Source organism: Carassius carassius, chromosome 41, assembly GCF_963082965.1.
Source record: "Carassius carassius chromosome 41, fCarCar2.1, whole genome shotgun sequence".
NCBI lineage: Eukaryota > Metazoa > Chordata > Actinopteri > Cypriniformes > Cyprinidae > Carassius > Carassius carassius.
The window spans coordinates 11749489-11765917 of record NC_081795.1 but is presented as its reverse complement, the minus strand read 5'-3'; the positions used below and the strand labels follow the sequence as shown (position 1 = coordinate 11765917).

General features: G+C 37.2%; 1 protein-coding gene across 2 annotated transcripts in view; it reads left to right on the top strand.

Annotated features, from left to right (window-relative positions):
- The first annotated feature begins 3862 nt into the window (after window positions 1-3862).
- Window positions 3863-16429, top strand: part of LOC132122730 (seizure protein 6-like) — a 209155-nt gene continuing 196588 nt past the window's right edge. For both annotated transcript variants that reach the window (XM_059533079.1, XM_059533078.1), the window contains exon 1: window positions 3863-4141. In XM_059533079.1, coding sequence (XP_059389062.1) covers window positions 4057-4141 — 85 coding nt within the window. In that variant the 5' untranslated portion in view covers window positions 3863-4056. The remainder of the gene's footprint in view (window positions 4142-16429) is intronic.

The window sequence follows — 16429 nt, the reverse complement described above, 5'->3', positions numbered from 1 at the left end:
CAAACCAAGCGTATTGGTTGGAGGACAGGTTGATTTCGGGGATATCAGAAACACAGATTTCATTACATTTGAAGTAGAAAGTAAATTATTGCCTCTCTCAGCACGGCTGATAAAAGGATGATGAAGGTTTTGTTTTTGCAGCATGTCGAGGCAAGCTTTGTTTAACAGGAACAAAACTTGATACACTATCTGTGCCAGAGGACTGTGTCAAAGTAGCTCTTGAGTTGTTCTCCTAGTGATTTGATTTGGATCTTTTGTCTTTTTTTTAATCTGTGATTTTTTAGACATTTACAGTTCAGAAAAAAAGCTGTGAATTGTCAAGCGTCTCTCATTCCTTTCATGTTGGCTTGTCTCCTTTGCAAACAGTAGGAGGTGTTAAGGCTCTTTTCAGTCCTTGCCCCTGAATGACGGGGTGATTGGCAGGCGATGAGCAGGCAGGAAATGAGACCCACATCCTATCTGGATTGGCTCAGCAGCGAAGAAAAGACTCTTATTAAACTCGTTTAAACCCTGAACTCTCCAATTTGTTTAGCTGTAATCTTGAAAAGCAGGCTAATTCTTTTTGAAAGGAAGATATATTGTTTTGTACCCTGAAACAAGTGACCCAGCTATTAAAACTAAATTACATACACACAAGTTACTGTACAGTCTTTGAAGCAGACATACTTTTTAGAAAAACAAGTCTGAGCACAATTCCTCAGTAGCGTGACTGAGGTCCTGAAATACAAATGACATCTGAACTGTTTCTTGCCATTAGCCTCTTGCAAACAGCAGGTGAATACAATTACTTCTGAGCAAAGAGAGCTCACATCTCACATTTGTGCTAAATAAGTCACTGGCTACCCACATTAGTCTGCGCATTTGACGAGTAACTTTTCATTCTGATAAAACTCACAGCCTCTAGCATGGACATAAAACCCCATTTAACAGTTACGACTAAATATAAACCTCCCAGCTGCTTTGATGCTCCCTTGAAACAATCCAGAGCCCATAAAGCCAGTCCTTTTTTCTTGTCTTCCAACTGTGTGTGACGGCCCGGAATTGCTTCCCTTTGATGACCTTAATATTTCATTTGCATGCATTATTGTCCAAAGTGGAGATCAGTGTGGGTGTGTTTGACTTCTGAGTTAATTTAGATAATGCAACATGTTGTTGTTCTTGATTTATGGCAGGGGGTGAAATATTAATTATTATATGCCTAGCTTTTAAATTGTTTAATTATATGGACACGACTTTGATTCTTATACGCTTATACAGCAGGTGGGTTTAATTTTTCATCACATGCTTCAAAAACGTAACATAGCAAATCATATACATGAAATACTACTTTTATAAATCTTTTATATTTAAGATAATTAGATCGTTTTATGTGTGCATGGTAACAAAATTTGTCATGGTGTTATTAATATGTTATTATGTCTTTTCAATATTTTTCTTAATGTGAATAGCTGTGCAAAAGTTCTGTAAAATTTCTCTGAACCCAAATAAGCCTACTGCCCTACTGTATGTCTGAATTAATTTATAAAACAGTACATATATAATAGTAGTATACCAAAGACATCTAAACAAACCAAAAACAGCATGTGATGTAACAAGATGAAACCCTAAATAGCACAGAATGCTCAAGCATACCTGGTTCTTCTTGTCGTAGGAGCTTTGTTGCCTGTTACATTACAGGCGTCGAAACCGCCGTCACCTTACAGCAGATCTGTGTGCAACAGAGAAATTCTTGGATCTGTTTTGACTCTTGTCATTTACTAAGTTCTCTGTGAGTTATAAGCTGGTAAAATATAATGCATTTACACACATACAATGAGCACATTTAGCTCAGCAGACAGCTTTGTTTAGATGTTTGGAAAGTTTGCAAGACACAAATCTTAAAATCTGTCCAGTGAGGTTATGACCGTATCCTTATGCCTTTTGCTTTGTATATTTGTATCTGAAAATAACAGTATGAATGAAAAGCATTCAATTTTCAATCAATTTTCCTTTTTGGTCTGGACCAAACTGATTGTTGATTTATAAGGACTATTCACCAAAAAATGTAAATTATTTCATGCCTTTCCAAACCTGCATTATTGTTGTGTGTGTGTATGTAAAGATAATACATTTTGAAGAATTTTGAGCATGAAAGTTACTGGGTCCTTTGTTGTTTTGGACCCTGTTGAGTTACATTTTATGGACATAAAAGAGTTGAATCATTTTTAAAATACCTTCCATTGCACAAGAAAAACATCATACAGGTTTGGAATGAGGTAAGGGTGATTGAATGATGTAAATGATGACAGAATTGAAATTCTTGGTTGAAATATCCATTTAAGCACTGACACACAGAGATGATTTAACCTTAGGATACTGGCTGGTAGGCACAGGCAACCTTAATGCTTCAGTGAACCCCAGCCCAGTCTAGCTTCAGGGGAATAACCCTGTTCTTATGAAACAGATGCATTCAAAAAGATAGAATACTATGTAGCTGTTTAAGTCTGCAGAGCTTCATTCAAGAAATCAATTATTTTCTGCTTGTTAAGTTTGTCTAACCAGGTTGTAAATTCAGCATTTTTACTTTTGCAGTGTGCAATTATAATTACCAGTTACAGACAAGCCACTGAGCTTGGAATAGTAATTATTACACAAAGAGGCAGAGAACATTTCCACATAAACATGAGCAGGCTCCGAGGGAAAAATGGTGAAATGAAAAGGTGATGATGGCTTCCTATAATTCTAATAATGGCCAGCAGATGAGGACTGCATAAACATTTGGTGGTTAATGTTCATAACTCTTCAGCTCTGTGGCATCACTTAACATTCCTTTATTATTGCCACAAAGCCCTCTGTCTCACCTCATGTATATTTCATAAGTGTTGCTCTTTTCCTTACCATTTAGTCATTGTGGGGCGCAAATACTGGGAACTGATGAGTAGGTCATTGTATGGGTAATTTTTAGGAGAGGCAAGTTTTGAGATTTTCATTTTTTCCCTTTTCCTCTCTAGATTATTTCAAATTATCGCTATAAACTGAGGTGATTTACTTATTATTAGATGTTTTTATTCACCAGAATGACCCAATTCGAGTGGGAAAGAATGCAGCAAAACAAAAAAGACTTAACAGTGACTGTTGCAAATAGCTGTGATATTGCTGTAATTAGGTCTAATGAGCTGTATAACCATCCGGTAAATGCTGAAATGTTTTTCTTACACTTTGAATGCATGTCAGTTTAAAAGGTTTTCAAACTTTTCAAGGCAAAAATATTTTACATAATAAATAAATATCTGTTTTCTGTGTGAGTGTTTTAAAATATATTTTAAAAATGTTAATGTATTTTTCAGCAATTAAGCCAGTCCTCAGTATCACATGATCCTTCAGAAATCATTCTAATATGCTGATTTTGTGTGTTCAACATTTCCTATTATTATTAATGTCAGGTATCCTGATTAATAATTTTATTATTATTATTATTATTTAATTATTTATTTTGGAAACTGTGATAGTTTTTCTGGATTCTTTTATGAATTGAGAGTTCACCAAAACAGCATTTGTTTTAAATAAATGTTTTGTAAAGTAACGAATGTGTGTTTTTTTTACATGCCTTTTTAATACATTTTTGACTAGCTCAGTCGGTGTGCACACTAGAGTATTTATTCAATCCGAGCACTTTGATCTTGTAGTGCACCACGGTCGACCACTTTCTCCTTTCGCCTCAGTCAGCAGTTGACATGAAATACAAACGCTAATACATGAGCCATTTAATCGAGGGCACTATTAGATTATGTACGGTACAAACTTTGCACAAAACCTGAAGTTGTTCCAGTTGCTGACGCTAGGAGCTGTCCGCGGTACTGAAACTGCTCGACTCAGTCTGAGAGGAGCTGACAGAAACTGAACACTCTCCGCTCTCCTCCGTCCACTATTACAAATCTAATCAGAGCTCCCCGTCTCGTTCCTCACGGCGCGTGCGGCGGGGTCTCGCGGAACCTTTGTGTCCTGCTCCTCTTTAATTATTCGGAAAGTGTTTTAATACAAGGACATATTCTGTGATAGGAGCCCGCTGCCGCGAGCATGAACTCGACAAGAAATTACACACCAAACATGATCATTCTGATTCTGGCCGTATTTGCTGTCGTGTGGATGGCACGAGGACAAGGTAAGAATATATATTCATAATTCTAAACATTTTAGACTTGTTCTGCTGTCCACGCGATTAGCGGAAGACGGTACGCGCAGCTCCATAGACTCCGACGGGAAGATGATGTGAACCCATTTCTCACTGTATTGTACATTTGTTGGCGGAGAAATAACTCAAGCAGGTTTGTGTTGAGGTGGTTTATTTGAGACGTTCCACTAGTACTTTGGTTGCACTCGAGCAGAAATTTGTTCTCTCATCACACATCGCCCTACAGACGGACTCGTAAGTCACAAAGTCATCGGCGTTATTTGAAATAAAACCCCATAGGATGGACAGCTCCGCGCTTGACAGTGTATTTCCTACTTGCTCCACGCTCTTCTATATTTATAGCATTGTGTTATTTGTATTCGAGTCAGAGATCAATATGTTTAATCAATTTTTTTCTTGTGTAATGGCTGTAAGTTCTCGTTCAGTATCACATGATGTAAAGTTAGTACACAAGCCAGATCTTTGGTTATAGGTTTATCTGATCATAATATTAAATGTGATCAAGTATAACAAGCTGAAAAGTTTAAGGTTCAACAGGTTTTTAATTTGAGGATCATAGTGTGGTGAGACTAAGGAACGTTATTTATTTGCTGATTTATAAGTGAAAGTGTGCTTTCAGTGGTAATCAAGATTGGATCTTTACCTTCACAAGTCACTGTAAAATGCATTTTATTTACAGGGGAAAGCCATCCATAGTTATTTAAACTTATCTGAATCTCCTCACTGTCTATTTTATCTTGTTGTTGAAAGAAAGCAGCATAATCATATTTAAAAAAAATGTTTAAACTAAAGCACAATGTTTGGAACATGAAAATTATGTTGATGACGTTTTAAAATTTGATTGATTGGTCTGTTCTAGTATAAACTGTAGGCCTGTTTCATCCACACTTCATTTACACCACCCTGTTGAGAGAATAAAGGACTGACATCTTCTGAAACAGTTTGCATGTTTCACATCTAATATTTGTCATTTAACATAGGGTACTAAAACAATGTTGTCAGTAATATTTGACTTCGATATTTGACATTAGTTTCTCACGATTTGCTTTTGTTTTGAGGATTGTATCAGTACAGAGCCTTGAAAAGTTCATGTTTATTTTTAAACATTGATCAGTCATACAAAACATGTCAAATATAACACTAAATGCTAGCCATGCACTTTGCTCACTGGAAACTGTTACAGTCATTTTCCAAGCACAGCATTAGTTCATGTTGCACTTCCATTTTCGCTCCAGAAAGCTGTTGTACACCACTACCTAAGAGCTCTGAGTTGTTTTTAGCTTTTGTCTGACATTTCCCGTCACTCTTTTTTTGTTTTACTGTAAAAGCTCTGCAAGCAATACAAGGGATAATCCCTGTGTTATTTGTCAAGAGCTGCTCCATGCAGTATACTTTTGAGAGATACACTGCTCTCATTTCCCTGCGTAAATATTCTATGCAGTGTCTTTTCCCTTTGAAAAGTAAGAATGAACTGGAATTTGATTGTATGTCAGCCAAATTATATATATTTTTAATCTATAAATAATTTATGTCTTGACGTTCTTCCAATTTAAGAATACCTTTGCACTTTTACTCACCTGTCAGTCGGTGCTGAGAAGACGCTTGCGAAGCAATCATCTCACAAGCCCCTCATCATTTGGAAAGAATCTTTCATTTGCAAATGCGATATGGTTCATAGTTTTAGGTGGCAGGATTTAAATTGTGCTTCATAGTTGAGACTGATTGAATGAGCAGAGCTTTTCCAATCTGTCTTTTGTCTAAGACTCCTCTTGTCTGTCTGTACTAATTACATTTTACACTTTATTGATTACATATTGGTGATTGGAACATTGACCTCTCTGCTTTGAGAGGTGCATGAGTCAGTTTTTCCGATCAGTCACCTTCAGGACAGGTGTGATGAGGCTTCAGGGCTGCGTGCTGAATGGCTCTTACCTTGAAAAGCACTCTGACTAATGCACAGCTCTATCATTCCACACTGAGCACAGACAGCAGGCTAAAAGCAGGGCCCACCACTCACAAATGGATAATGGGCTGTACGAGAAACTCAGGAAGGTCAGTGGGTCAATTTGCTCGGGTCTGTGCTGTCCTGCTGTGATAGACACAGATGTAAATACACATTTAGTGCATGCACACCAGGAAACGAACACAGGAAAAAACAAATGTTAATGTGTAAAAAATATGTGACTCATGTTATGGATGTTTTGAACAAGGCAATGGTGCATTAGCAAGTATAAATGTTTTTAAATGAGGTTCACTGGCGTACAGGACACCCCCACGGCTCCCTCATCGCATTCTGAGCAAATGATATATTATTAAATTTGAAAGTTGAAAGTGAAGTGACATTCAGCCAAGTATGGTGACCCATACTCAGAATTCATGCTCTGCATTTAACCCATCCGAAGTGCACACACACAGAGCAGTGAACACACACACACACGCCCGGAGCAGTGGGCAGCCATTTATGCTGCGGCGCCCGGGGAGCAGTTGGGGGTTCGATGCCTTGCTCAAGGGCACCTAAGTCGTGGTATTGAAGGTGGAGAGAGAACTGTACATGCACTCCCCCCACCCACAATTCCTGCCGGCCCGAGACTCGAACTCACAACCCTTCGATTGGGAGTCCGACTCTCTAACCATTAGGCCACGACTTCCCCATTTGTAATCTGCAGCAGTTTCTAATACATAGAGTAGTTGCGTTTAAGCATACAGTATATGTACATATGTATGGTGCATTTGCAAAGACCTTTCCATGCAGCATAAGTGTACATGAAATCAATAAATATTGATTTGCGTGCCCAACAGACAGAAATCAAGTGAGCTGATTGTCATGACAGAGCAGCTGGTGTAAAGATGTTGTAGGAACCTTGCTTCCCTGTAATGCAACATTTAGATTTTAATAGAGCTTCATTCTAGAATCTTTGCTGCGGAAACACTTGTCTCATTTACAGCAGATTTACACTTTGAAATCTATTCATCAAAATATTTAAACATAGCAACGAAAAGTCATAATGAAGATTAAAAGAAATAGGGATGCATGATGTATCTGTATTGTAGATTTGAGTAAAAAATGCTGGTTAATATTATAAAAGAAAAAATGCTTTGTTCTCCAAAAAATGGATACCTCCAACATGAATTTTGAAGTTGCTAACAAGTTGTTGTATAAGGATTACAACGATTGCCTAATTGATCAAACATGATCGCTGTTAATTGTAATCTTTAGCAAATCAAAAAAATTTATATAATTTTTTTTTACTGTGCATTGTAATTTTGTAATGCCTCAATTCAATTTACAGCTCATTCACATAAAATTGTTATTTAGATGAAATATATAATTTTATTAATGGTCACTTATTGGTTATTGATCAGTGATCATAACATGAAAATCATAATTGACTTACTGGTGTAAGCCAGAATTGTATTATTGAATTGGTGCATCCCTAATAAAATTATTATTAAGGCAAAATTGTCCAAAATAACATAAATATTAATATTAACAGTTTTGCTAAAAATTATTCATGACATCAGTTTGGAAACCAGAAAGCTTATTTGCCATTGGTTCCCTCTGACATTTCCTTTGAGAACTGCAATGAGAATTGTTAAAATAAAAATGTGATCTGTGGTTAATGTTACTTAAGGGAATTTTCTCTTTTTGCTGTACAAAATTAAGTGTCCTACAGTAAATTAATTTTAAAAGTGCTTACATGTTGCTACTGTATATAGTGTAATGCAAGTAACAAATTGAATTAAACCTAACATTTTGAGAATGTTAAAATACTACTTTAGTTTTGGAAAGACTGAAGTTGTATTTTTTGTAAAACGTACTCCAGTAACCTGTTTTATTTACAACTTTGAAAAATTTTTTTTTATAGACGTCCCAGAATGATTGTCTCATTCATCAAGCATGTAAAACTCAAATCCTTGCTGTAGCTGTAGTCTTTATTTAGCCCCATGTTAGCAAACACAGTGGCATTAAAATCATTTGAGATATGACTGTAGTGCCGAATGGTCTCAGAGCAGCGCATGTAACAGCGCTGTCATCCGAGCAGTAAGATCAGACATCCCAGCTCTCCACTGAGAGAGTAAGAGTGTCAATGATGGGTCGACTTAAACACTGTGCTAGTCAACCCAGCCGAGATCAGCCCTCGAGGAGGGTGAGTGCCACAGCCTGACTCCATTACCCAAACACCAGGTGGAGGGTTTGCCAACACTTCCTCGAAACGGAGCTCTTCCTGCTCCGAGAAGCTGTTAGGCTCACAACCTGTCTTTTAGGATCAAGCAATATCACTCAATCAGCAATTTATCAGTGCCCTGTGTCGGCCCAGGCAGTGTTGGAGAAGAAGGATGGAAAGGGGAGTGATTGTCAGCTTTACCTCTTGACCCCCACACGCACACTCGCTCAGCTGTGTTTCAGCAGGAGCTGTGAGGTTGGTCTCATAGTCTTTATTACGCCCCTGATTAATGAGTCAGCCGCTGGGCTGAATGGCCTCCCACGGCCACACTGGCAGACCTGCCACTTCTGTAATTCTGATGAATGGTCAGCTGGGACAGAACTCAGTAGACAGTACTGCTGGGAGAAATCTGGATGCTGTCAGGGTTCCCCGCCTCCTGCCATTAGCACAACTGGCACATATGCACCACGGGCGTTCCCTCTGAGGAGGCGAGGGAGGCAGTGCCTCTTTGAAAATTGGTTGAGGAAAAAAATTTCACAGTATATAAATAAAATTATGAAAAAAATATATAGCAAAAAGACATGTATAACTCACTCAATTTTATAAATATTATGGAAGTCAATGGCTATCAGCAGCTATTTATCTATTTACAAAATATTATCTTTTTTTGGGGTTTCAACAGAAGAAAGAAATTCATATAGGTTTGGAACAACATGTTCATTTTTGGTATTATTATCCCTTTTATGTTTTCACATTTTCCAGGTTAAATAAACATTACTCACACACACATTGTATTTTTTAATTTTCAATATAATTTTCTACAAGTATATATATATATATATATATATTTATAGATATATATGTATATTAAATTACATTTATCAGACGCTTTTATCCAAAGCGACTTACAGTGCATTCAGGCTATTAATGTTTACCTGTCATGTGTTCCCGGGGAATCAAACCCCCAACCTTGCGCTTGATAGGGCAGTGCTCTACCGATTGAGCTAAAGGAACACTAATATATATATATGATCAAGTTAGTATTAAGCATTTTACATGAATCCCAAATAACTATAAAAAGTTACACATTTCAAATTTCATGTTTATTTTATTTGTGACCTGATGTTCTTTTCAAAATCAACCTAATTTGGGATCATCATTCATCAAAGCTCAGTAAACAATGACAGGTATAAAGTGTCATGATGTACACGGAGATGAACTGTTAATTTTATCCAGAGGTGGGTAGAGTACCCAAAAACTGTACTCAAGTAAAAGTAAAAGTACTTCTAGAAATATTTACTCAAGTAAAAGTAAAAGTACTAGTCTTGAATAGTTACTTGAGTAAGAGTAAAAGAGTATCGGATAAAAAATCTACTCAAGTAGTTAGTTACTAGTTACTTTGGGTCATATATACTGAGCCTATTTTTATTTAGATATATAGATAAAATGTATGTAATGTATGTGTGCGTGTATAAATGTATATATTTCATCAGCCTTTACTCCAATTTATGTAATTTATTATAAAACCCTGTCTGTTTACTTAAGTAACAGATATAGGTGTCATACCATAACATATTTTTAATATGACTGACTTTATATTAAATGTGAATTTAACATTGAAAGTTAATGTGATATAAATATTGCTACTAATCTTTCATTGTTCAGAAAGAGAGCAAATAACATTTACATTATTAAAGATCATTTTCACTGACAGTCTAGATTTCAATCACTCTCAGAAACTCCCATTAAAATCACTGAAACGGTTAACACTGTGAAATCAATATTTAATTAAAGATTAGTACAAACATCTGCACTTTGTTGTTTCTGACGAGAGAATTCGCCAGAAAGAGGTCTCCAGTTGGCGAGCGAGTGAAGGAAGAACCGGAATTTTAGCGATGACTCATCGGAACACCTCTGATTGGCCAATGCTTTAATAAGCTCAAAAGAATCATGTGTGATTGGTTATAATGCGCAGCGCTGTATAAACGCATCTATCTCTGGCTCAGCGCCAGCAAGCGATCACAGATCTGAATTTAGCAGCTGATGATGATATGACTTGCTGAACGTACTCACGCCGGTGTGATTGTATTAAAATTAATAAAATCTTAATCGGCTATTTTTTGTCTTTTGGAAGCTGCATTCAACTAGACTCCCCTCTGTTATAAGGCACACGTACAACAAACTAATGTCAGTGGTATCGTGTACTGTAATCGAATGTAGCCCAAGTTATTACCTGTTAAACAGTAGACAGCACACGCGGTGTTCATCTAATAAGGATCTCCATCGCTAGCAAATAATAGCCTTTGCAGATTTCAATTCAGTGCAGTTCCAGCCACGTTTTCAACGCTCTTTCTGTTCTTAAACGTTACAACTCCGAGTGAACCACTTCAGACGCTCAGCGCGTGCGGCAGGGAACTGAACGACTCATTCAAACTGAACCAATTCACTCGTTTGCCAATTGGTTTGATCAAGCCTTTGAACAGAATTGACTCAAAAGAATGAATCATTCGCGAAAGGGCATCGCTCATTGCCCAGAGAAAAGTAGACGGTGCGTTTGGAATAAACTGAAGCACCTAACATTTATTGCATTAAGATAAAGTAACGAGAGGAGTGTCGCCCAAAGTAACGAAGTAAAAGTACAGATTTTCCCCCCAAAATTTACTCAAGTAAGAGTATAAAGTACCCATCTTTAAATATACTCCGAAAAGTATTCGTTACCCCAAAAAATTACTCAAGTAAATGTAACGAAGTAAATGTAACTCGTTACTACCCACCTCTGATTTTATCAAGCTGACTGCTCACTAAGAAACCCTTACAGATTGTGTTTTCAACTCTTTTCGAATTTTTACTTTATGGGTGAACTATCCCTTGAAGTGCAACTGCAACATTAGTTTACATTGGATTAAAATAAAACAAGTGAAAAATACTGAGGACTTTCCTCTTCAATTCAGAACACACGCTGCTCTTACCATAGTACAGCAACTAACCCATTTAAACAGCATTTGAAGTTCTTTTGTAGTGGCTACATCTGAACATCTGTGCAGCTGGGATGATCGATGACTATGTCAGGTTTCCAGAGGCCAGATGGTAACAATGGAAAAGTAGGGAGTTCAGATGTAGAGATGGGATTGAATTAACGTGATTGCCTAATACTGAACTTGTACTATAATGGATCCGGTCTATAAATGGATGAGAAGAAGGCATTATGTAGCCCAGGAAAACTCATATTTTTTGCAGCCTATTCTTTATGTTGCTCTTGAACTAAATATGCCATAGTCTATATCCTGTCCTAATGATTCCACGCTGTTTTGTAGTGCAACATTGCGCTCACGCACACTGCACTCACATGACTTGAAAATGCTATTGCCCATTTTTGCTGTTTTCTCCATTAGCCCTGATAAAAATGGAAGACCTTGCCGCGGCGCTCTCATCCTTTAGCCCACACTGTATGTATGTTTGTCTTTATGGCCTGCTTTAATCACTGGCCATGACAGGAGCGTGGGGTGTAATAGTGCTTTATGTGCTTGTCCTGCCCTTTCCATAATTCAGCCTTTTACATCACATTATACGGCATTCTAGGAAGCACATTATGGTTTACAATTAAATTCAGTCTTGTCCTTCTCCAGAAAATGAATGGGCGGAAATTGCCGATGAGAGCATGTTTTATAGATTAAACCTCTTATTAAATGAGTCCAGAGTCTTATTTATAAAATTGTGTCTGACTGAATTCACAGACCTCCTCCCCCAGTTTTCTTCATACACACACATTGTGATGTGTCAAGGGCGGCCAGACTATGTTTGTATAGATTAACTGCAGATGGTATGTGTTATGAGACAGATGAGGACTTATGTAAAAAGATATAATCAAATATATGAAATTTGAATAGAATATGTAGTGTTATATTAGATATCATGTTAGGTATCAAATACGGTGTTAGATGTGTTTATGCAAAAAGGTCCAAGAGACAAGGCTCCAGACTGCAACTACTGTGCCCTTTCATCGAGATATCATTTTGTGCATGAACTGTGTTGTCCAATTTGTGAACAAATTACTCATAAAAACCAGTTCTTTTCAATGAGTCAATTAAAAGACTTAATGAAACAGCCTTTAGTTAGTGGTTTAAATCTGACTAATTTGGTGAATCATTCAGATGTGTTCACAACTGACTCTTTCACTGAACCATTTTTAGTCTTGTTCATGAACAAATGGCCAGTTATTTTTTAATGAGTCAGACAAAAAGTTTAATGAAACAGCCTTTTGTTAGCAGTTAGTAAATCATTAAGAGTTGTTCACAACTGACTCTTTCACTTGAACGTAGAGTCTTTTTTTTGTGTGTGTGGTTAAGTCTAAATCTCTAAATGTTTTTATTTTTTTGAACAGGCAGAAAAAACATATTTTTTAGGGATTCTATAATATGGCTCCTAAATGTTTACTTTAAATGCTCCATAGTCATTTTGTTTTCAGTCTAGAGCCCTATAAAATATATATTGCGAGCATGTACAGAGACTTAAGTTTGTGTAATATTTGGTATTTCCTCTATATTTGAAAAGTGACCTTTGAGTGTGTTTGGTCTTTGGACGTAAAATATGTCTTTACTGTCATTCCAAAACCCTGCTGAAAGGCTCCTAAATGTTTTGAGCCGCTGATAAACGACAAACTCCCTCTATCCCCCTCATCACCCTCACCTTTGCCTGTCTCTTCTGCCGAGGAAAAGCAATTTGCTCTTGGTGATCCGATGCAATCAGTTGTGCTTCATGGCTTTTGAAAAAAGTTTGGAAAAAAAAGAGAAAATAAACAGAAGGGAGGAAAAAAAAAAACTTGCGAGAGAGGGACTTCACTATTAATTAAAGCGCACACTGCTGAGTTCTGATGATCATGTGCAGGAACTGCAAATATTCAACACCTGTTTTTTGATTACTAGTGATTAACCTATTGCAGTGTGCCTTAGATTGTCATCAAAAGGCATTCAGTGCATAAAGACCCTCCTTAAACCCTCCTTTTTGCAGCGCTTGTGTGAAAATTAGTGTTATTGTGCCTGTGCGTCTGCCCCTCCTTTAGGACAGAAATTGTGAATCAGGCTTTGACAGTTTCCAGGTGCCGAGGCGATGGTAAAGATTTATCACGCTCTCTCTCTTTCTTTCCCTCTGCCATAACAGTCTCTGAGGCACGCCTGACACTTCCACAGCCTTGTGAAGTGTGTATCCCAATCGCTTTTCTCCCCAGCACCACTTCTCTCGGGTTGTGTTCATTCTCTTCTGAAGCCCTTTTGCGTTTGGCCATGTGCCTTTTCCTCTTTTGCGCCTGCTCCTCATCTTGCTCAAGAGCTTGCTAAACATCTGTGGCACTCAAAAGCACCTGCATGCATGCTCAGCCTCTGTATTCTGACAAGCTTCCACTTCATTTGAACTCCACTTCCTCTGTTTTTTTTTTTTACTGTATGTTATTAAACCAGCAGCTCACATCGTCACATGATTATGCATCTCCAGCGGGGCAGATTATGAATGGCCACCTCCCCATCTGCGGCAGTCTTGATAGCAGGCAGAACGCCATCTCTGTGTCAATACCACTTTTCAGAGCTGATCCCTGCTGTCCTTTCATTTAGATTTCTTCGCTTGTCCACCAAGATGCACAGCTGGGGTTCCACCAATGACGCCTGTAAGTGGGCTGTGGGACATTAGCAGGATGCTATTAATATGTAACTCCACAATAAAGGCTTTCAACCCACTTTAGGGGAGGAAGGAAAGCTTGTGGATATTCATTACAAATCAATGGGCCAATCTCTCAAGCCATCGGCTGGTGTCCACTGCTCTGTTTTTCTGCCCATCTCTGCTTGGCTTAAGCTGGTGATGTATTGCGCTCATAAATATTTGTGGTTCTTTACTGCTAGGCTATATATTAGCAGTATTGATGGACGGACTAATTCAGATATCTGAGAGACACAGACCCAAACCTTTGGTTCATCTCTACTTGCCTCACCTTGTGAAAAATAATTACACTTTATTTATTAACCTGTTAACCAGCACCCCCCATTATGGGACTCACAGCTGAAAGTGCTCTACCTAAATTATAATTGTAACAGTTTCCTACTTCAGTGTGTTACAAACATAATTTTGTTGTCTTTGGAAAGAAGACCCTTTGGGCTTTACTTTTAATCAACCAGATTTGATAATGCTCAAAAATATTAAAAGTTATAGACACTGAAGTGCATTGAATTTTTTTTACCACACTAAAATATTTTTTTTTATTTGATATAAAAATACATGAAATGAGTAAGTAATGGGTTGAAAGCCACATGTCTCATGAGTTTCTATTTCAAATCTGAATAAGATATCATGAAAAATTAGACTCCTGCAAATATTTATGAGACTGTGTCTAGACCCCCCACCCCCCAAATATACAAAAATATATTTCCCAATAGTATTGGAGGCTTCTACAAACTATCAAACAATATATTTCAATTATAAAACACTAGACAGAAACTTAGACATCATATAAGTGATTTATTTGAGCACTAGAAAAATACAATAAGAATAATCTGAGTAAGAAAAATAAGAATAATAAGAAAAATAAAAAAAGATTTAACTTTGTTTGCCAATTACAGAAAATCATGAGATTGCTAGAAATGCAGCATTTACAATGAATTATGATGAAAATAAGTGCTGAGGTGCTGATGACCACTTATACAGATGGTAATAACACAAATGCGCCATATAGTAAATAATCCACTCTCTCTATTCATATAGACGCGTTCACTTTGATAGCCGTGATCATACAGTAATAGCGAGCTGATTTGGGCTGATTTGCACTCAAACAGATGGTAATCATGCAGATACATTCACATTCAACATAAAACACACTCTCACATATATAAAAACTGTTGAAAAATAAAAGAAACAAAGAAAAACCTTAACAATAATTATCTCAGAATGAGTACATTCATCCAGCTGAAGTTTGAGGTAGAAGAATAAAGCAGAAACCAGGTGTAACATGCATGGAGATGCGTCAGTTCGCACGCCAGCCTCTCTGCCACAGGTATTTCTCCCATGCCCTTTCTCCATATCGATCCATTGGCCAGAGGAGAACGAACGGCAGATCAGCCTTCTCGTCCCTTCTTTGCATTTGAAGTGCCAACTCCCATCTAGGAGCTACTTCATCTAGAGTGTTCCCCAGCAAGGTGCAACAGTTAGGGAGACAGCAGGTAATCACCAGAAGAACATGTGGAGCAGAGCAGGAGTGCATCCTTGGTTTTGCCACATCAAAGCATTGAGAACAACATGTCTTAGCAATACAATGTATTTATGTGGACACTCTTGTAGGCAACTGATTATAACAGAGACAAAAAAAAAATTAGATGAGTTTGCTAAATTGCATTATGACTTAAGACAGGCATTATCAAACTTTTTGATGCAAAGGATCTCCTTCCTAAATTATACAGGCAGCTATTGTATGTGTTTAGTAGAGTATACTATTCACAAGTTTCGCGGTGGCAACATTTTTTTATGTTTTCGAAAGATGTCTCTGAAGCTTCCTAAAGCTGCACTTATATAACAAATATACTAAAAACAGTACTATTGTGAAATATGTGAATATATTTTAAAATGTAAAATATTCCTGTGGTGGCAAAGCTGAATTTTCAGCATCCATTACGTCAGTCTTCAGTATCACATAATCCTTCAGAAATCATTCTAATGTGCTGATTTGCTGCTCAGAAAACTAATATTTGTGCTGTTTAATATTTTTGTGGAAACTGTGATACATTGTTTTTCAGGAATCGTTGATGAATAGAAAAATCAAAAGAACAGCATTTATTTGAAATATAAATCTTTAGTGATATTAAAAATGTCTTTACTATCACATTTTACCAATTTAATACTCGACCACTATGACCACTAGAAAGTGGTACTGCATCGTGAAAATAGCTATTTTTTCTGAAAGCATCTACTGTCAGCCAAACTTGCCTGGAAATGTGTGCTGGTGCTTAAAAGAATAACAAAAATGTAATTTAAATGCATAACAGCATTATTTCAGTTCATTTTGTCCCTGTTTAGGCTGGATCTTGGGTGATTTGTAGATTCTGAAATTTCATACATA